Source organism: Oncorhynchus mykiss, chromosome 1, assembly GCF_057628025.1.
Source record: "Oncorhynchus mykiss isolate SJ-2025 chromosome 1, ASM5762802v1, whole genome shotgun sequence".
Lineage (NCBI taxonomy): Eukaryota > Metazoa > Chordata > Actinopteri > Salmoniformes > Salmonidae > Oncorhynchus > Oncorhynchus mykiss.
Window position 1 is genome coordinate 25,222,607 of NC_143022.1, and position 22,844 is coordinate 25,245,450.

At 42.5% G+C, this 22,844-nt stretch overlaps 1 protein-coding gene across 1 annotated transcript; it reads right to left on the reverse strand.

Moving 5' to 3' along the window:
* Positions 1-20,233: 20,233 nt before the first annotated feature.
* On the reverse strand, positions 20,234-22,599 carry LOC149985447 (uncharacterized). Its single transcript, XM_090184219.1, has 2 exons — positions 22,530-22,599; positions 20,234-22,234 (listed from the first exon to the last, which is right to left on the reverse strand). The coding sequence occupies exons 1-2, from the start codon at positions 22,597-22,599 to the stop codon at positions 20,526-20,528; spliced, it is 1,779 nt and encodes a 592-aa protein (XP_090040345.1). The 3' UTR covers positions 20,234-20,525.
* Positions 22,600-22,844: the final 245 nt, after the last annotated feature.

The window sequence follows — 22,844 nt, forward strand, 5'->3', positions numbered from 1 at the left end:
CCCTTGCCTGGGGAACTACCACAGCCTGCAGGAGGGAGAGAGAGAGAGAAATAAAGAGAGTTAGAGGGCGGGATAGTGATCAGATCGATACCATCTACCCTGGCTATCTCTCAAATCTCTTCATATTGTATCAGAGCATAGTCTGCCCCTTGGTGTCCAAATGGGAGAATGACAGAACAATGGGCAGGCTGCCAACAGAGACCCGCAGTGAGAGGAATCATTGTTGTGGACTGGAATCACCAGTCCACAACAATAGAGAAAAGTAGAACAAGAGGTGTTCAACAACGTTCTGAGCTCCCCAACAACGTTCTGAGCTGTCTAAGTAACTATGGAAGGTATAGGTAGGTTCCTGGCATAAGGTGGGGGGTGGGGGTGTCGTGTCTTTGGCTATGCCTGTTACGGTTTTCTTTAGATGAAGGAGAGTCGGACCAAAATGCAGCGTGGTATTCTTGATACATATTTAATAAAGAAGAAGAAACCACGAACAATACAAAAACAACAAACGTAACGTGAAAACCTATACAGCCTATCTGGTGCAAACAAACACAGAGACAGGACCAATCACCCCGAAACACTCAAAGAATATGACTGCCTAAATATGGTTCCCAATCAGAGACAACGATAAACACCTGCCTCTGATTGAGAACCACTCCAGACAGCCATAGACTTTGCTAGAGAACCCCACTAAGCCACAATCCCAATACCCACGAAAACCCCAAGACAAAACACACCACATAAATAAACCCATGTCACACCCTGGCCTGACCAAAATAATAAAGAAAACACAAAATACTAAGACCAGGGCGTGACAATGCCAGGTTAAGTGATATGACATGCTATTCTATAAAATAATTTATCCGTAATTAAGATTACCTGATTGAGCCAATCATGTAAATGTAATTAACTAGAGAGTCGGGCACCACAAAATAATATTTATAGAGCTGTTATCTTCTGAATAAACTCTTAAAGACCTAGTAATATTTTACATCAATAGCAGTCAATATTAATCGTCATCTTAATTAAGTCTCATCTGAAAGTTGTAAATTCTTGTTTATCTGCATGAACCCTGGCTAACAAGTTGAACCAGCAATACAAAATTGGGTTTAATTATTTATTTACTAAATACCTAACTAATCACACGGAATTACACATACACATAATTAAATCATAACTTGATTACAAATTACGTCATAAAGGAAAACGTCCCTAGGGGGCGGAACAGATATGACAGCTTGTTACACAAAAGAAAAGGGGCTGGGTTTGAGTGAAAGAGCGGGAAGACTGAGGAACAAAGGGCGAAGCTGTGCTATCGTAAATACAGTATCTATGTATTCTCAATTACCACCCATTTGGAAAAGTAAAATGCAATAAATATTTACTCTGAGCTGCGCTTCGGTAGGTTGGTGGTAGATGGAAGGCCGTTTTGCCCAACCGAGTCCTTTGTTCTTTTGAAGAATGTCTCTGCTGGTAAATTGAATACGTTGTAGTAACGTCGTTGTGTGGTAGACGGGATACTCTGTCTGTTCCTTCCTAACCCTCGTTTGCAGCGGCTGTTGCTAACTGAACGGCTAGGAGGTATCACTTCTGTAGTGAATAAGAGTTCAAAGTTCATACCATTCGCAACCAAAGCTCACGCTGATGTTGGCTTCGTTCTGTAGTTATTATCTGAACCATTCTGACATCAGACCGTCGTCCTCACGTCCTCAGAACAGGAGGTTATATTGTCATCAAGGGCTTATATAGGAAGGGAGAGGAGGGCGTGTTTAAAAAGTTTTATAGCCCATGTCCCTTCACAGGGGCTGGTCACTGATTGAGCAGAGCCCTATCTTTTGAAAACCCAAATCTCACATTTTAGAAGCTAAAATAAAATTTCATCCCATCACAAATAATTTCATATTCAAACATTTAAATTGAACAAAAATTCCATGTGAATCCGATAACTCTGATGTGTAAACTTTCCACTGTAGAGTCATCTTTATGTCATCTTATCATTGATGACAATGTCTCAGATGACAACCGAACTGACATCATATTCATTAAGTACCACCGCATATGTTCAGTTGGTCGGATTACCAGAATATAGTTAATTTCCCCCCACCTTCTGATGTTCCCAGAATCTCTATGTTAACCAAGGGTTTTGCAAATGTAACATCAGTAGGGTAGAGAGAGGAAAAAGGGGGGAAGAGGTATTTATGACTGTCATAAACCTACCCCCAGGCCAACATCATGACAGGGAGATATGGTAAGCTCTGTAGAGTAACGAGGATGGAGGTAGAGATGATGGTTGGAGGTTCAGTGTTTCCCCTAGGATTTCTTTCAGCAGCGTTTGTATGCCGGGACATTTGTTTGTTTTTTTTTGGGGGGGGGGGGGGACATAGAAAGGCATTCTACTCCAAAATGCATGAAAATGTAATTATGTGGACACAATCTGAAATATAACTAATTCGTGCCACTGCACAGTAGGGAAATGAGGAGCAAGCTGGCGACCATGCTCACTCGGTTTCCTACAAGTATACATTATAACTTGTCACTCTAATTTTAAAGGGATAGTGCGAGATTTTGGCAATTCATTAATTTTGGCCTGACCTGTGGGCGAAAAGCTCGTTGATGAGAGAGGTCGAAAATGGCAAGAATTGCGCAAGCTAACAGGCGGGTCGCAAACAGACCAATAAGGGCGCACTACAACAGTAGTTGTAGCACAACTCGTCCATCCGTGTCAAGCATGGGTTACTGCAGCAGAAGACCACACCTGGTTCCACTCCTTCCAGCTAAAAAAAGAAGAAGTGGCTCCAGTGGGCACACGATCACCAACATTGGACAATTGAAGAGTGGAAAAATGTTGCCTAATCAGACGAATCCCGGTTGCTGTTGCATCATTCTGAAGGCAGAGTCAGGATTTGGCATAAGCAGCATGAGTCCATGGCCCCATCCTGCCTGGTGTCAACGGCACAGGCTGGTGAAGGTGGTTTAATGATGTGGGGAATGTTTTCATAGCACACATTAGGTCCCTTGATACCAATTGAGCAATGTTTGAACGCCACACCTTGTAGAATCCATGCCATGAAGAATCCAGGTTATTCTGGAGGCAAAGGGGGGTCCGACCTGGTACTAGATGGGTGTACCTTATAAACTGGCACCTGAGTATATATTCAGTCAATAAAAACAAGATCCATTTGAGAACCCTTCATTGAAACCATAATGAGCTGTGTTAACTGCTCGGGTCTGGCAGGGTCTACAGAGGCGCTTTGCAGTGGCAAAAGATGTGATGCGAGATTGCTGCTGCTTGTTCCATTCCAATAACGTTTCTTTGCGATAAGCATATGATTTGTCAATAAGCTAGTTATACTGTGATAGGAGAGTTTAAAAGTGATAGGGGACATATTTAGCATAATCCTGGTGTGCAGGTCAGGCAGCCTACATTTCTGCGCACTCATGTGTTCACACATCAGTGACAAGACAGAGAAACCAGACATGTGCTCCAAACGAAAGACAATGAAGAAATGTAAATACAACTGGTAATTAAATAAACCACAACTTCATTATCACAAGTATAGCGCCGTTCGTGAGCTCCCCAAACAAGGTCCACAAAGAGAATGAGAATGGTATGCAGTATTAATACATTTAATGAACAGAAAGGACCTTAACCAAACATTCTAGAAACGGCAATGATTAACGGTAGCCTACATATACTACTGGTGAAACTTTTGCTATATAGTGGAGAATTCATAAAAACTGGCAAGCAATTAAAACCATGGAAACTATGAATGCACACAAATCTGTGGGAGTCGGTGCGCATGGAGAGAGACGTGCCTAAGAGCTTTGTCGCCACAAAGTACTTGAAAAAATATGCGCCTCTTGAAATTTTCCGGATTGACTGACCTTCATGTCTTAAAGTATTATGGACTGTTGTTTCTCTTTGCTTATTTGAGCTGTTCTTGCCATAATATGTACTTGGTCTTTAACCAAATTGGGCTATCTGTTGTATAATAACCCTACTTTGTCACAACACAACTAATTGGCTCAACGCATTAAGAAGGAAATAAATTCCACAAATTAACTTTTAACAAGGCACACCTGTTAATTGAAATGCATTCCAGGTGAATACCTCATGAAGATGGTTGAGGGTATTCCAAGAGTGTGCAAAGCTGTCATCAAGGCAAAGGGTGGCTACTTTGAAGAATCTCAAATATAAAATATATTTTGATTTGTTTAAAACTTTTTTGGCTACTACATGATTCCATATGTGTTATTTTATAGTTTTGTTGTCTTCGCCATTATTCTACAATGTAGAAAATAATAAAAATAAAGAAAAACCCTTGAATGAGTAGGTGTGTCCAAACTTTTGACTGGTACTGTATGTAAATGTAATATTTCATTTATTTTTTTAAATACATTTTCAAAACTGTCTACAAACCTGTTTTTGCTTTGTCATTATGGGGTATTGTGTGTAGATTGATGAGGGATATTTTTTAAATCCATTTTAGAATAAGGCTGTAACGTAACAAAACGTGGAAAAAGTCAAGGGGTCTGAATACTTTCTTAAGGCACTGTATATTCGGCAACGATTTACCAGCGGCGGCACGCCTCTGCTTAATGACTGTAGTGGAAGCACTGAGGTTTATAGGAGGTACATAGTTACCCGATGACCCAGGTGTTCTGCTTTATGTTATAGAAGAACAGGTCATTGTAAAGGTAAGACTGAAAGGAAGGAAATAAACCCACTGTCAACTAAAAACCTATTCATCCAAAGTCAACAAGGATTTGTCCAAAACATTTTTTTAAGGATATAATGATGTTCAAGGTATATCAATCTTACCTTTTTGAGGTTGAAGAATTCGCCCCCAAACAAGATCAGTTCTTCCTTGTCGGGGTATGCTGACAGAGAGGAATTCAACCTGAGGAGTGATGAGACAGACAGTGATGAGACCAACAGGATACTGACACTGGATATTAATATCCCCTGACACATGGTCTGAATCAATATGGGTATGACCATCTGAAATCGCAAAACTCGGGCAAAACACCATATGGTAATTGCCGTCTGGGCCACCATTATCACGTTTTTTCAACTGGTCGTTCAGTACAGTACCGTTTCTATTGAATTCAATGTCGCACACCGTTTTTTTTTTTCATACTAAATGCAACCCAGGTTTCAAAACACTTTCCCCCATTATGTGCCTATTGAACACAGACCGGGGGTGTATTGATTACATCAATGGAAACTGTCTACCGTTTCATGTTTTGTAACAGATTCAGCGTAATGAATACACACCAGGTCAATGTCCAGGACTTACAGGTCCAATGCAGTCATTTTTTCTCAATATCAAATCATATCTGGGTAACAATTAAAGCTGCAATATGTAACTTCTTGGACGATCCCAATAAATTCTCATTGAAATCAAGTCTAAGAAGTGGTAGATCTGTTCTGTGTGTGCTATTTTGATACTTCCTGTTCTTAAGTTTTGTTTTTGCGTCTTTTACTTTCAGTTTTGTACAATATTTTTAGTTATGGAAAATATATTTCACTGCGGTTTAGATGGTACAATGATTCTCTACATTATACTTGCTTATTTTGTTACATAAACTGAAATTAGGCGAACTATTTGAATTTTTGCAACCAGGAAATGACAGAGTGATTTCTGCATAGTGCATCTTTAAGTACCTTACTGTGATTGTTTTCAATTAAAATGGTAAAAAAAAAATGTGTTCAAAAAAAGAGCTTATCAAAGAGCAATTTCTCAGGCATGAATTTTGCTGGGACTGTCTGTGAGTGGTCTGAGTGGGAAGGAAAAACAAGATGTGTCAGGAGAAGTGCAGGATCATCATAAGGAGACATATATTTGGAATACAGAAGAGGAATAGAGGGAAAAAGAGAGGCAGAGGAGGTCTACGAGAGAGAGGGAGGAAGATGGTGAGCTTGAGTCTGTTAAAAATGGAGGAAAAAAGGGAGATGGTTTGTTAAAGAAGGTAGAAAGTATAAGCAGAGTGAGCTGAAGACAGGAGGAGAAATAGAAGTGAAAGAGGGCTAAGTTCTCGGAGCGCGAGGATTGCATCGAGTGTCAGAATGAAGATGAGTCTGTGGAAAAAGTGGACCCTTGCCATTTGGCTGATCCATTTGTGGTTTCAGGGTGGGTGAAAACAGAGTTGGGTACTGTGGAATCGGTGAGGGTAACCAGAAGTAGTCTTGTGATAATTGTTTGTGTTTCTGCTGGTCAGAGGGAGAAGGCACTCGGCGTTAAACAAATGGGTGCAAGAAATGTGAATTGTTTCGCTCTCAAGAAACGGGCGCCATTGAAAGGAGTGATTACTGGGGTAGCAGTAAATGTTAAAGTTCACCAACTGAAGGGGAAGATTCCCGGTATTTGTGATGCTCTTCGTTTGGTGCAAACGCAGATAAGGTGGCGAGAGTGGTGAAACAGAAAAGTAATTGTCTGTTCTTTTGAGTTTTGATGATGGGTCTTTGCCTGACAAAGTGATGTTAGGATATATAAGTTATCCTGTACGAGCTTTTGTGCCGAATACATTACGTTGTTACAGGTGTCAAGCTTATGGGCACGTGGCAGCAGTGTGTAGGAGGGAGGATCCTAGGTGTGAGATGTGTGCAGAAGGCCATGAGATAAAGGAATGTGCAGCATTAGGGATAGTAGTGGTATGTGTTAATTGTAGGGGTGCCCATGAGGATGGGGATCAGAAAGGTTGTGGTGGCAGCTGCAGAGAAGTATTTGGGTGTGCGAGACTTGACATCAGAAGAGTTACAGGGTGTGTTAAGTTTCCCATCCTTTCAGGTTGTCGGCATGAAGTAGGATTAAATAGATTTAAATAGTGTAGTAGGGTGGTATTATTTTAATTACATTTATTTTTAGAATTGTATGTTTTTTGTTTGTGTGTGTGTAGTGTTAGGTGGTAGGGTATTTGTTTACTTTTAATTATTTTCAAGCAAATGTCACCAGGCAGACCAAAACTCCATCCCACCAAACAGGCTGATATTTATTTTCAAACAGCTCTTACATTAAAAGGATCATAATCATAATATCATGATTTTTCACATATCATAATTTTTCAACCTCATAGTGTGGAAATATATATAAAACACAAGTATATCACGTTTTTGACTGTACTGGGCATTTAAATGGGTCACCTGAGTGAGAGCAGGCAGTCTCCACAACTGTTGTCTTCTTGGCATCCATGGACTGATACTCAGGTATCAGTGTCGCCAGGCCAAATGCCAGAGGAAATTGTTCACTGTGTACAGTGTTGGTAATGTGTACTGTAGACAATGGCATTCTGTGATTGATTTGCCATTTCACACATGCCAAAGTTAAGCCATAAAGACATATTTCTCGACTCTAAAGTTTAAACTGTAAGTAGTAGCTAGCAGTTGGTAGAGGTGACAATGACATGCAAAGCCTAGCTAGGTACCTCTTATCATTTAAACATCTGAAACCTTTGTATCAATTTTCGCAGCTGTCTTCTTGGCTCCTTTCAGTTTGTGTATTGTCAGCTAAACCAATCACTTCCGGGTAGACATTTTCAAAATAAAAGTCCACGACATAATAGTAGAAAAGTGTCAATAACCTGTATTCATTCATGATATCAAAAATTGTTAGATAAATATTAACAATGATTCATATTTAAGTGACATTACATTTGGGTTTTAAAACATGTTCAAAGGTCAAATAAAAAACAAAATGTCTGTATGCAGCACATATAGCTAGCATGGACAGGAAAAACGATTAAAATCTAAATCAAATCAAATGTATTTATATAGCCCTTCGTACATCAGCTGATATCTCAAAGTGCTGTACAGCCTAAAACCCCAAACAACAAGCAATGCAGGTGTAGAAGCACGGTGGCTAGGAAAAACTCCCTAGAAAGGTCAAAACCTAGGAAGAAACCTAGAGAATAAACAGGCTATGAGGGGGGGCCAGTCCTCTTCTGGCTGTGCCAGGTGGAGATTATAACAGAACATGGCCAAGTTGTTCAAATGTTCATAAATGACCAGCATGGTCAAATAATAATAATCACAGTAGTTGTCGAGGGTGCAGCAAGTCAGCACCTCAGGAGAAAATCGTAGCCGATCATTAAGAGTATCTCTACAACTCCTGCTGTCTCTAGAGATTTGAAAACAGCAGGTCTGGGACAGGTAGCATGTCCGGTGAACAGGTCAGGATTCCATAGCCGCAGGCAGAACAGTTGAAACTGGAGCAGCAGCACGGCCAGGTGGACTGGGGACAGCAAGGAGTCATCATGCCAGGTGTTCCTAGGGTTCAGGTCCTCCGAGAGAGAGAAAGAAAGAGAGAATTAGAGAGAGCATACTCAAATTCACACAGGACACCGGATAATACAGGAAAAGTACTCCAGATATAACAAACTGACCCTAGCCCCCTGACACATAAACTACTGCAGCATAAATACTGGAGGCTGAGACAGGGGGGGTCAGGAGACACTGTGGCCCCATCCGATGATATCCCCGGACAGGGCCAAACAGAAAGTATATAACCCCACCCACTTTGCCAAAACACAGCCCACACACCACTAGAGGGATATATTCAACCACCAACTTACCATCCTGAGACAAGGCCGAGTATAGCCCACAAAGATCTCCGCCACGGCACAACCCAAGGGGGGGCGCCAACCCGATTGATTGCAGATCCATAAAACCACGATCCAGTCCTTAGAATACAAAGCAGGTGAGTTTGAACCAAAAGCTACGCCATAGGCAGTTTTCCTGGACTTTTACTGTGTTCGAAAAGCTTAAAGTGGGGCACCTGAACACTATACTGTACAAAAATAGCGCTGCACAGGAAAAGCGATTGTATGTGTGCCACGGCCAAACAGGTGTTAGTTTGTTTGGAAGTGTAAATTATTATTTATATTTTTATAGTTATTTTAACTATTACAGCTGTCACGAACCGGCTCAAAGCCCGTAACAAAAGGGAGACAACGTGGAGATAAGGAGTAACAAAACATATATTTATTAAATAAAGTAAACTAAGTACAATATACAATGGTGTGTGTAATCAGTAATCAGTAGTGTAAGTGAGTGTTTTGCATGCATGAATGTGATAATGCAGGGTGTTGAAAGGTGCCAAAGCAAACAACCAAAAACCACCAAGATACACAACAAAATCTATAAAGGTGTCTGCATGGAGAGTATCTTCCATGAATGGGGAAGTGGTGTATTTATCCTGGGACACACCAGGCCCAGGTGTTTCCCATGTAGCTGACGACCCTCCCAACTCTGCCCACCGGCATCCTAATAAGGAAACAAGAACAAAGAGAGAATACGGCAGACAGAGTAGGAGGGTCGTCACACAGCATGGCAACGAACTTTCAACGTTTAATTTGTGTAATTGCTTTATCGGAAATATATGTTGTGGTTGCGTGAGGCTTGGAGCACACGGAATCAGTAGTCTATTAAACAAACACTAAAAAACAGGCAACAGAAGCATGATCTAATTTCTGAAGATAAAAATATAAACACAACATGTAAAGTGTTGGTTCCATGCTTCATAAGCTGAAGTAAAATATCATTTCACATGTGCACAAAATGCTTAATTGAGTCACATTTTATGCACAAATGTGTTTAAATCCCTATTAGACTGAAGTTTTCCTTTGCCTAGATAATCCCTCCACTTGACAAGTGTGGCATATCAAGAAGCTGATTAAACAGCATGATCATTACACAGGTGCATCTTGTGCTGGGGACAAAAGGCCACTCTAAAATGTGCAGTTTTGTCACACAACACAATGCCACATATGTCTCAAGTTGTGGGAGCGTGGAATTGGCATGCTAACTGCAGGAATGTCCACCAGAGCTGTTTACAGATCATTTAATATTAATTTCTCTACCATAAGCCGCCTCCAATGTTGTTATAGAGAATTTGGCAGTATGTCCTCACACCCGCAGACCACGTGTTACCATGCCAGCCCAGAATCTCCACATCTGTCTTTTTCACTGGCGGGATGGTCTGAGACCAGCCACCCGGACAGCTGATGAAACTGTGGGTTTTCACAACTGAATAATTTCTGTACAAACTGTCAGAAATGTCTCAGGGAAGCTCATCTAAGTGCTCGTTGACCTCACCAGGGACTTGACCTGACTGCAGTTTGACGTCGTAACCGACTTCAGTGGGAAAATGCTTACCTTCGATGGCCACTGGCACGCTGGAGAAGTGTGCCCTTTACAGATGAATACCAGTTTCAACTGTACCGGGCAGATAGCTTGTATGGCGTTGTGTGGGTGAGCGGTTTGCTGATGTCAACGTTGTGAAGAAAATGCCCCAAGGTGGCGTTGGTTTTTGGGATGGGCAGGCATTTGCTACGGACAATGAACACAATTGCATTTTGTCGATGGCAAATTTAATTTCAGATACTGTGACGACATCCTCAGGCCCATTGTCGTGCCATTCATCCGCCGCCATAATATCATGTTTCAGCATGATAATGTATGTCGCAAGGATCTGTGCATAACTCCTGGAATTCCTGGAAGCTGAAAATGTCCCAGTTCTTCCATGGCCTGCATACTCAGACATGTCACCCATTGAGCATGTTTGGGATGCTCTGGATCGACGTGTACGACAGTGTTCCAGTTCCCACCAATATCCAGAAACTTTGCACAGCTATTGAAGAGGAGTGGAACAACATTCCACAGGCCACAATCAATAGCCTGATCAACTATGTGAAGATGTCGCTCTGCATGAGGCAAATGGTGGTCACACCAGATACGGACTGGTTTTCTGATCCACTCCCCTACCTTTTTTTAAGGCTGTGACCAACTGATGCATATTTGTATTCCTAGTCATGTGAAATCTGTAAATTAGGGCCTAAGGAATTTATTTCAATTGACTGATATCCTTATACGAACAGTAACTCAGTAAAATCTTATTCAGTATAAAGCAACAGAGTCAAAAAATCCCCATCAAAATCTGTCAATTTAAGCTAGATACGTTTTTTTTTTGGATGGGCTGCATCAAAATCCACTGCATCCGTCAATGTCAGCCATCCGCATCTGTGGAGGAATATGATCACTCTGTGGAAAGGGGAGACTGATGATGGTGTTCTCCATTTTGCTCTCCACAAGTGTTATACAGGGACTCTTCTGAAGGTAACCCATACAAACAAAATGAAGTATGCTGGTAGTTTGGTGCTAACAAAAACAAGGGGTTAAATTTGTTCCCCATAAAATATATACAGTACCAGTCAAAAGTTTAGACACACCTAATCATTCAAGGGATTTTCTTTATTTTTACTATTTTCTACATTGTAGAATAATAGTGAAGACATCAACACTAAGAAATAACACATATGGAATCGTGTAGTAACCAAATAAGTGTTAAACAAAACAAAATATATTTTAGATTCTTCAAAGTAGCCACTCTTTGCCTTAATGACAGCTTTGCACACTCTTGGCATTCTCTCAACTAGCTTCATGAGGAATGTTATTCCAACAGTCTTGAAGGAGTTCCCACATAGGCTGAGCACTTGTTGACTGCTTTTCCTTCACTCTGCGGTCCAAATCATCCCAAACCATCTCAATTGGGTTGTCAAGTGATTGTGGAGGCCAGGTCATCTGATGCAGCACTCTACCACTCTCCTTCTTGGTCAAATAACCCTTACACAGCCCTGAGGTGTGTTTTGGGTCATTGGCCTGTTAAAAAACAAATGATAGTCCCACTAAGAGCAAACCACGTGGGATGGGCATATCACTGCAGAATTCTGTGCTAGCCATGCTATTTAAGTGTGCCTTGAATAAATCACAAGACAGTGTCACCAGCAAAGCACCCCCTGCACCATCACCCATCCTCCTCCATGCTTCACGGTGGGAACCACACATGCGGAGATCATCCGTTCACCTACTCTGCATCTCACAAAGACACAGTAGTTGGAAACAAAAATCTCAAATATGGACTCATCAGACCAAAATAACAGATTTCCACTGGTCTAATGTCTATTGCTTGTGTTTCTTGGTTCCAACCGTCATGCCTTTGTGAGACGCGGTGTGGGTGAATTGATGATCTCTGCATGTGTATTTCCCAACGTAAAGCAATGAGAAGGTGGTGTTATGGTGTCGGGTTGCTTTGCTGGTGACACTGTGATTTATTTAGAATTCACACTTAACCAGCATGGCAACCACAGCATTCTGCAGCAATAAGCCATCCCATCTAGTTTGGGCTTAGTGGGACTATCATTTGGATAGGAGGGCTTTCTCCTATAGAGCTCCATTTTTATGGAATGGTCTGCCTACCCATGTGAGAGACGCAGACTCGGTCTCAAACTTTAAGTCTTTACTGAAGACATCTCTTCGGTGGATCATATGATTGAGTGTAGTCTGGCCCAGGAGTGTGAAGGTGAACAGAAAGGCTCTGGAGCAACGAACCGCCCTTGCGGTCTCTGCCTGGCCGGTTCCCCTCTTTCCACTGGGATTCTCTGCCTCTAACCCTATTACAGGGGCTGAGTCACTGGCTTACTGGTGCTCTTTCATGCCGTCCCTAGGAGGGGTGATTCACTTGAGTGGGTTGAGTCACTGATGTGATCTTCCTGTCTGGGTTGGAGCCCTCCCTTGGGTTATGCCGTGGCAGAGATCTTTGTGGGCTATACTCGGCCTTGTCTCAGGATAGTAAGTTGGTGGTTGAAGATATCCCTCCAGTGGTGTGGGGGCTGTGCTTTGGCAAAGTGGGTGGGGTTGTATCCTTCCTGTTTGGCCCTGTCCGGGGGTATCATCGAATGGGGCCACAGTGTCTGCTGACCCCTCCTGTCTAAGCCTCCAGTATTTATGCTGCAGTAGTTTGTGTCGGGGTATGTATGCTCTCTCTAATTCTCTTTCTCTCTCTCGGAGGACCTGAGCCCTAGGACCAACCTGGCATGAGGACTCCTTGCTGTCCCCAGTCCACCTGGCCGTGCTGCTGCTCCAGTTTCAACTGTTCAGCACCTAAGGTGCTGACTTGCTGCACCCTCGACAACTACTGTGATTATTATTATTATTTGACCATGCTGGTCATTTATGAACATTTGAACATCTTGGCCATGTTCTGTTATAATCTCCACCCGGCACAGCCAGAAGAGGACTGGCCATCCCTCATAGCCTGGTTCCTCTCTAGGTTTCTTCCTAGGTTTTAGCATTTCTAGGGAGTTTTTCCTAACCAGCGTGCTTCCACACCTGCATTGCTTGCTGTTTGGGGTTTTAGGCTGGGTTTCTGTACAGCACTTTGATATATCAGCTGATGTACGAAAAGCTATATAAATTTGATTTGTTTTTCAACAGGACAATGACCCAACACACCTGCAGGCTGTGTAAGCGCTATTTAACCAGATGGAGTGCTGAATCAGATGACCTGGAGTCCACAACACCCGACCTCAACCCAATTGAGTTAGTTTGGGATGAATTGGACAGCAGAGTGAAGGAAAAGCAGCCAACAAGTGCTCAGCATATGTGGGAACTCCTTCAAGACTGTTGGAAAAAGCATTCCAGGTGAAGCTGGTTGAGAGAATGCAAAGCTGTCAAAGGCAAAGGGTGGCTATTTAAGAAAAATATATTTTCATTTGTTTAACACTTTTTTGGTTACTACATGATTCCATGTGTTATTTCATAGTTGTGATGTCTTCACTATTATTCTACAATGTAGAAAACAGTGAAAATAAAGAAAAACCCTTGAATGAGTAGGTGTTCTAAAACTTTTGATCGGTAGTGAGTGAGTGAATATACACATACATATACACAGTTGAAGTCGGAAGTTTACATAGCCAAATACATTTAAACAAAGTTTTTCCCAATTACTGACACTTAATCCTAGTAAGAATTCCGTCTTAGGTCAGTTAGGATCACCACTTTATTTTAAGAATGTGAAATGTCAGAATAATAGGAGAGAGAATGATTGATTTCAGCTTTTATTTCTTTCATCACATTCCCAGTGGGTCAGAAGTTTACATACACTCAATTAGTATTTGGGAGCATTGCCTTTAAATTGCTTAACTTGGGTAAAATTTCCACAACCTTCCCACAATAAGATGGGTGAATTTTGGCCCATTCCTCCTGACAGAGCTGGTGTAACTGAGTCAGGTTTGTAGCCTCCTTCACGCGCACACACTTTTTCAGTTCTACCCGCACATTTTCTATGGGATTGAGGTCAGGGCTTTGTGATGGCCACTCCAATTCCTTGACTTTGTTGTCCTTAAGCCATTTTGCCACAACTTTGGAAGTATGCTTGGGGTCATTGTCCATTTGGAAGACCCCATTTCTAATAAATTAATTCAATATTATCACAACAAATCAATTTCAAATTAAATTCCTTCAGGCTAATCACATCACTGTTCAAATAGCCTAGCTATACTGGAAATACAATGATACAAGTTGAAATGATTGAAAACAAATCCTACAGTAAATGTTTAATACAATGCGCATTAATTCCATTACCTGGGAGAAGATAAAATGTTTTTACAATTGCAATTCCAAAAGTCAAAAAACAGCCTAATTCCAATTAAATTCCATAACTTGAAGATTTTAAAGTATATTCTCCACTTTATGGATGAATTCAAATGTCTAATTAAATTGACCCCAAATCTGGGAGACATTACACTCACAGGACATATGGCACAAACCGGTAGATAAAACTGAAAATACTGATTCAATTGTGTTGACACTAATAAAAAGACTAATGTTTTATACAAAATAAATGCTATATACCATTGCCATCTAGGCCTTTTGGGCTCCCGAGTGGTGCACTGCATCTCAGTGCTAGAGGCGTGACTACAGCCACCCTGGTTCGAATCAAGGCTGTATCACAACCAGTTGTGATTTATTGAATTTTTTTAAATACAAGTTATTCAGTGGGCTGCTTCTCCACCTAGTGGTGACACTCCATCACTAATGATGGGCATTATCAGCAAAAAGCACAGAAGCATCCAAAATCGCATTTCCACTGCCTCTTGTATTTAGAAAATACACTAAACAAAAAATATAAACACAACATTTAAAGTGTTGGTCCTGTGTTTAATGACCTGAAATAGAAGATCCCAGAAATGTTTCATAATCACAGAATTTCTCAAAAATGTTGTGCACAAATTTGTTTACATCCCTGTTAGTGAGCATTTCTCCTTTGCAAAAACAATCCATCCACCTGACAGGTGTGGCATATCAAGAAGCTGATTAAACAGCATGATCTTTGCACAGGTGCACCTTGTGCTGGGGACAATAAAAAGCCATTGCAAAATGTGCTGTTTTTTCACAGCACAATGACAGATGTCTCAAGTTGAGGGAGCGTGCAGTTGGAATGCTGACGGCAGTAACATCCACCAGAGCAGTTGCCAGAGAATTTAATGTTAATTTCTCTACCATAAGCTGGCTTCCAATGTCGTTTTAGAGAATTTGGCAACAAGTCCAACAGGCCTCACAACCACAGACCACGAGTAACCACGACAGCCCAGGACCTCCACATCTGCCTTTTTCACCTGCAGGATCTTCCATGACCAGCCACCGGACAGGTGATGAAACTGAGGATTATTTGTGTCTGTAATAAAGCCCTTTTGTGGGGAAAAACTTATGACTGGCAGGGCCTGGCTCCCCAGTGGGTGAGCGCAAGCCCTCCAAGGCCCACCCATGGCTGCGCCCCTGCCCAGTCATGTAAAATCCATAGATTATTGCCTAATTAATATATTTAAATTGACTGATTTCCTTAAATTAACTGTAACTCAGTAAAATCGATGAAAATGTTGCGTCAATATTTTTGTTCAGTATATACACTGCTGAAAAAAATAAAGGGAACACTTAAACAACACAATGTAACTCCAAGTCAATCACACTTCTGTGAAATCAAACTGTCCACTTAGGAAGCAACACTAATTGAAAAAATTAAATTTCACATGCTGTTGTGCAAATGGAATAGACAACAGGTGGAAATTATAGGCAATTAGCAAGACACCCCCAATAAAGGAGTGGTTCTGCAGGTGGTGACCACAGACCACTTCTCAGTTCCCATGCTTCCTGGCTGATGTTTTTGTCACTTTTGAATGCTGGCGGTGCTTTCACTCTAGTGGTAGCATGAGACGGAGTCTACAACCCACACAAGTGGCTCAGGTAGTGCAGCTCATCCAGGATGGCACATCAATGCGAGCTGTGGCAAGAAGGTTTGCTGGGTCTGTCAGTGTAGTGTCCAGAGCATGGAGGCGCTACCAGGAGACAGGCCAGTACATCAGGAGACGTGGAGGAGGCCGTAGGAGGGCAACAACCCAGCAGCAGGACCGCTACCTCCGCCTTTGTGCAAGGGGGAGCAGGAGGAGCACTGCCAGAGCCCTGCAAAATGACCTCCAGCAGGCCACAAATGTGCATGTGTCTGCTCAAACAGTCAGAAACAGATTCCATGAGGGTGGTATGAGGGCCCGACGTTCACAGGTGGGGGTTGTGCTTACAGCCCAACACCGTGCAGGACGTTTGGCATTTGCCAGAGAACACCAAGATTGGCAAATTCGCCACTGGCGCCCTGTGCTCTTCACAGATGAAAGCAGGTTCACACTGAGCACATGACAGACGTGACAGAGTCTGGAGATGACGTGGAGAACGTTCTGCTGCCTGCAACATCCTCCAGCATGACCGGTTTAGCGGTGGGTCAGTCATGGTGTGGGGTGGCATTTCTTTGGGGGGGGCCGCACAGCCCTCCATGTGCTCGCCAGAGGTAGCCTGACTGCCATAAGGTACCGAGATGAGATCCTCAGACCCCTTGTGAGACCATATAGACCATATGCTGGTGCGGTTGGCCCTGGGTTCCTCCTAATGCAAGACAATGCTAGACCTCATGTGGCTGGAGCGTGTCAGCAATTCCTGCAAGAGGAAGGCATTGATGTTATGGACTGGCCCGCCCGTTCCCCAGACCTGAATCCAATTGAGCACATCTGGGACATCATGTCTCGCTCCATCCACCAACGCCACGTTGCACCACAGACTGTCCAGGAGTTGGCGGATGCTTTAGTCCAGGTCTGGGAGGAGATCCCTCAGGAGACCAGGCGTTGTAGGGAGGTCATACAGGCACGTGGAGGCCACACACACTACTGAGCCTCATTTTGACTTGTTTTAAGGACATTACATTAAAGTTGGATCAGCCTGTAGTGTGGTTTTCCACTTTAATTTTGAGTGTGACTCCAAATCCAGACCTCCATAGGTTGATAAATTTGATTTCCATTGATAATTTTTGTGTGATTTTGTAGTCAGCACATTCAACTATGTAAAGAAAAAAGTATTTAATAAGAATATTTCATTCATTCAGATCTAGGATGTGTTATTTTAGTGTTCCCTTTATTTTTTGAGCAGTGTATATCATGCTGCTAGGTAACTAATGTAACTGTGCAGCTAAGTCAATAAGTCTAGTTTATGGTCAAGTCCTATTGCTGCACCATTGTCCACTTTCCCTACAGATGTCATATAGGCAGGTAAGTGGCATTGCATCTACTTTTTGTTGATGGGGCTTTTATTCCCCATATTTGTTGCTGGGGGGTGCTTTGAACAATGTTAAATTACAATTTCTTCTACATTGTAACCATCTAAGCCAATAAGGTGGTGCTAGTACAATTAAATATATTCGGTATTGTAAATATTTAGAAATGCAAGTAAAACTGATGCAAGGTTTGAGCAGAAAGGTACGATAATTATTTTATTTTTTAAATAAAACTTTAGCCAGCATTCCCAAGTTGGCAATAACCTGCCTGCCCAATTTAATTTAATCAAGCACAAAAAGACAGAAACCCATGTGAGACTGGTGGTGCCACTAAACTTCAGTGTATAAATCAGGAAAAAGACATAAGGTCAATTTAAATAAGAATTGTTTTTAAAACAAGAATTCATTCAACCTTTGCAGTCACCTGAATAACTCACCTAGGATCGGGCAGCCTTCTAAGAATCTGGAGGCGAGCGAGTAAACTCCCACTGCCATCCGTTCGTTCTCCTTGCTAATGTGCAATCATTGGAAAATAAAATTTATGACCTACGATTAAGATAATCCTACCAACGGGACATGAAAAACTGTATCATCTTATGTTTCACCGAGACGTAGTGAACGACGATACAGACAATATAGAGCGTTTTCTTGCACCGGCAGAACAGAGACGCTACCTCTGTTAAGACGAGGGGAGGGGGTGTGTGTCTATTTGTAAATAACAGCTGGTGCGCGATGTCTAATATTAAAGAAGTCTCGAGGTATTGCTCGCCTGAGGTAGAGTACCTTATGATAAGCTGTAGACCAGACCATCTAGAGTTCTCATCAATATTATTCGTAGCCGTCCATTTACCTCCACAGAATGAAGCTGGCACTAAGACCACTTCTCAACCAACTCCATAAGTTCATAAACCAAAAAGAAAATGCTCCCCCAGAAGCGGCGCTCCTAGTGGCCCGGGGACTTTAATGCAGGCAAACTTAAATCAGTTTTACCAAATTGTACCAGCATGTCACATGTGCAACCAGAGAAAAAAAAATCCTAGACCACCTTTACTCCACAGACAGAGATGCATACAAAGCACTCCCCTGCCCTCCATTTGGCAAATCTGACCATAATTATATCATCCTGATTCCTGCTTACAAGCAACACTAAAGCAGGAAGTACCAGCGACTCACTCAATACGGATGTGGTCAGATGATGCAGATGCTACACTACAGGACTGTTTTGCTAGCACAGACTGGAACATGTTCCTGGATTCATTCAATGGCATTGAGGAGTACACCACCTCAGTCATCGGCTTCATCAATAAGTGCATCGACGACGTCGTCCCCACAGTGACTGTACGTACATATCCCAACCAGAAGCCATGGATTACAGGCAACATCCGCATCGAGCTAAAGGCTAAAGCTGCCGCTTTCAAGGAGTGGGAGACTAATCGGGATGCTTATAAGAAATCCTTGTATGTCCTCAAACGAACCATCAAACAAGCAAAGCAGGATTAAGTTTGAATTCTACTACACCGGCTCTGATGCTCATCGGATGTGGCAGGGCTTGAAAACTATTACGGATTACAAAGGGAAAACCAGACGCGAGCTGCCCAGTGACGTGAGCCTACCAGACGAGCTAAATGCCTTTTATGCTTGCTTCAAGGCAAGCAACACTGAAGCATGCACGAGCGCACCAGCTGTTCTGGATGACTGTGTGATAACGCTCTCGGTAGCCAATGTGAACAAAACCTATAAACAGGTCAACATTCAAAGCCAAACGGATAACCAGGACGTGTACTCAAAGCAGGCGCAGACCAACTGTCAAGTGTCTTCATTGACATTTTCAACCTCTCCCTGACCGAGTCTGTAATACCTACATGTCCCCAAATCCTCAAAAGGTTCTACAGCTGCACCAACGAGAGCTTCCTGGCCGGTTGCATCACCTCCTGGTATGGCAAATGCTCGGCATCTGACCATAAGGCGCTACAGAGGATAGTGCGAATGGCCCAGTATGTCACTGGGACCAAGCTTCCTGCCATCCAGGACCTATACAATAGGCGGTGTCAGAGGAAAGTCTATAAAATTGTCTGAGACTCCAGTCACCTAAGTTAGACTTTTCTCTAATACTGCACGGCAAGAGGTACCGGAACGCTAAATCTAGGACCAAAAGGCTCAACAGCTTCTACCCCCAAGCCATAAGACTGCTGAACAATTAATAAAATCGTCACCGGACAATTTACATTGATCCCCCCCACCCCCCCTTTTTGTATACTGCTGCTACTCACTGTATATTATCTATGCAGTCACTTCATCCCCCACCTACATGTACAAATGACCGCAACTAACCTGTACCCCGCACACTGACTCAGTACCAGTGCCCCCTGTATATAGCCTCATTATTCTTATTGTGTTACTTTTTTATTTTAGTCTACTTGGTAAATATTTTCTTAACTCTTCTTGAACTGCACTGTTCGTTAAGGGCTTGTAAGTAAGCATTTCACAGTAGTCTACACTTGTATTCGGCGCATGTGACAAATAAAGTTTGATTTGATTTAGGGGTCTATAGTTAAGCAATAAGTCACGAGGGGGTGTGGTATATGGCCAATATACCACCGCTAAGGGCTGTTCTTAGGCACGACGCATGGGAGTGACTGGACACAGTCCTTAGCTGTGGTATATTAGCCTTATACCACAAACTCCCAAGGTACCTTATTGCTATTATAAACTGGTTACCAATGGAATTAAAGCAGTAAAAATAAATGTTGTCATACCCGTGGTATACGACAGCTATCAGACAATCAGCATTCAGGGCTCGACCCACTCAGTTTATAGCTTCACATGAATGATGTGTTTATTGATTTACACAATATGAACAAATGAGAATTTGGGCTCATGAACATTAACCCTTTGATTTATAGCAAGATCTCCAAGCACTACAGCAAGCACATATCTAATTTCCTAAAGCACGCTCTCATCTCATACAAGGCTTTCCAGACACTCACCCGAGAACATTTCACACTACTGAATAAATCCCCATTGTTCATGACATCTGTAAGCAGGAAGTTGCACCACTTTAGTCTACAGTCTGTAGATAATATTGAGATAATATCACGGAGTCTACACAACAGCAGCATTATAGCAAACACTTCTGTCTCCTTTTCTACTTCTGAAAGTGCCGTCAGAAGATTTACGATAATTATCACCATCACAGTGTGTGCGTGTAACAGCCACACCATCACAGCTATGGTTTTTGTAGTGTCTTATGTCAGAAAAGCCTTTTCCACATCTCTTGCAATAGTAAGGCCTAACTCCAGTGTGGACTTGCATGTGGGCTTTAACATTGTTGGCTTGGCTGAAACCTCTCCCGCAAACATCACATTTGAATGGCTTCTCTCCTGTGTGGATTCGCTCATGCCTTTTCAGATTGGTGTTGACTGCGAAAGTCTTGTCACAATAACTGCATTTGAAGGGTTTTTCACCTGTATGGGTCCGCTCATGTCCTTGAAGAGCTTGCTTCAGAATAAATTTCCTTCCACAGTATTTACATTCATGGGGCTTCACTCCACTGTGAACTCTCATGTGATAGTCAAAAGCATTTTTATATGCAATGGTCTTTCCACAAATGGAACAAGAATATTGCTTTTGTCCTGTGTGAATTTCTTTATGCTTTTTCAGAGTTAGCATGGAGCTGAAGCCGTTCAAACATATTTTGCAACTGAATGGCTTTGTTGATGTTCCCTCTCTCCCAGGAACCTTATCTCCTTCAGCCATGTGCCATTGTAGATTATGTTGTCTCATTTGGTAATTGTAAATAAAAGTCTTTCCACATAGATCACACATAAAAGGTTTGGTTGCCCCATGACGGTGCATGTGAGCTTTTAAGTCAGTGGACTGAGGGTAGCTTTTCCCACACACTTTACATTTGTATGGTCTCTCCCCCGTGTGAAGCACTTGGTGTCTCACAAGGTTTCCTTTATGGCCAAAAGCAGCTCCACAGGTCTCACATTTAAATGGCTTCTCCCCTGTATGAATTCGCTTGTGCTTTTCGAGGACGGATTTTGTCCTAAAGCTCTTACCACACTCTGAGCATAAGTGTGGACGTATGTCTGCACCTGTATGTCTTCGCATATGAATTCTTAGGTCATAAGACTGTCTGTAACTCTTCCCACATTCAGCACAGCTGTATGGTTTTTCACCGGTGTGGATTCTCTCGTGCCCCATAAGTATGGTCCTTTTTGTGAAACCCTTTCCACAAGTCAGGCACTTGAACGGTCTCTCCACTGCATGAACTAGCCGATGTTGTGTCAGATCTGTCTTGGTAGAGAATGTATTTCCACAGACTTTGCAACTGAAATTGTTTTCTTTGTGATGCAACATGTGACGTTCGAGCTGCTTGGACATTCTGAATGTTTTGCCACATTGACCACAAGCAAATGGCCTCTCACCTGTGTGAATTAGCTTGTGACGTAACAGCATGCGGTTCAGGCTGAAGGTCTTGTCACAAACATCACAGGTGAAGGGTCTTGTGTGAATTAGCTTATGACCTTCCAGTAACCCTTTCCTGCTGAAGGTCTTCTCACAAATGTCACACTTGAAAGGTTTTGTGTGGATTAGCTTGTGAACTCTGAGCAACTCTTTCTTGCTGAATGTCTTCTCACAAACATCACACTTGAAGCGTTTGTTTTCTGTGGATCCTGTCCCATTAGTAATATTACTGTTTTTATGTCTTTCATGGTTGTCTCTACCGTTGTCAGTGCCCTCTGGAAGAGCACAGCACAATGCCACAGATTCCACAGATTTGCGTGAGTGTGCAATTGGCATGCTGACTGCAGGAATGTCCACCAGAGATGTTTCTAGATAATTGAATGTTAATTTCTCTATTATAAGCTGCCTCCAATGTCGTTTTAGAAAATTTGGCAGTACGACCAACCGGCCTTGTGTAGACCGTGTGTAACCATGCCAGCCCAGGACCTCCACATTCGGCTTCTTCCCCTGCGAGATGGTCTGAGACCAGCCACCCGGACAGCTGATGAAACTGTGTAATTACACAACTGAAGAGTTTCTGCACAAACTGTCAGAAACCGTCTCAGGGAAGCTCATCTGCATGCTTGTCGTCCTCACCAGGGTCTTGACCTGACAGCAGTTTGCCATTCATCACCTCATGCTTCAGCATGATAATGCACAGCCCCATGTCGCAAGGATCTGTACAAAATTCCTGGGAGTTGAAAATGTCCCAGCTCTTCCATGGCCTGCATACTCACCAGACATATCACATATTGAGCATGTTTGGGATGCTCTGGATCAATGTGTAACTCAGCATGTTCCAGTTCCCGACAATGCCCAGCAACTGTCGCGCTGCCTAAGGCAAATGGTGGTCACACCAGATACTGACTAGTTTTATGATCCACGCCTGTAACTTTTTTAAAAAGGTATCTG

What these genes read in the sequence shown, in the direction of transcription:
- LOC149985447 (XM_090184219.1), bottom strand. Translation starts at nt 22,599, where the DNA reads ATGGGGCTGTGCATTATCATGCTGAAGCATGAGGTGATGAATGGCAAA. An exon ending in GCTGTCAGGTCAAGACCCTG is followed by an intron (nt 22,235 to 22,529) that starts GTGAGGACGACA and finishes ACATTCCTGCAG; the next exon opens with TCAGCATGCCAATTGCACAC.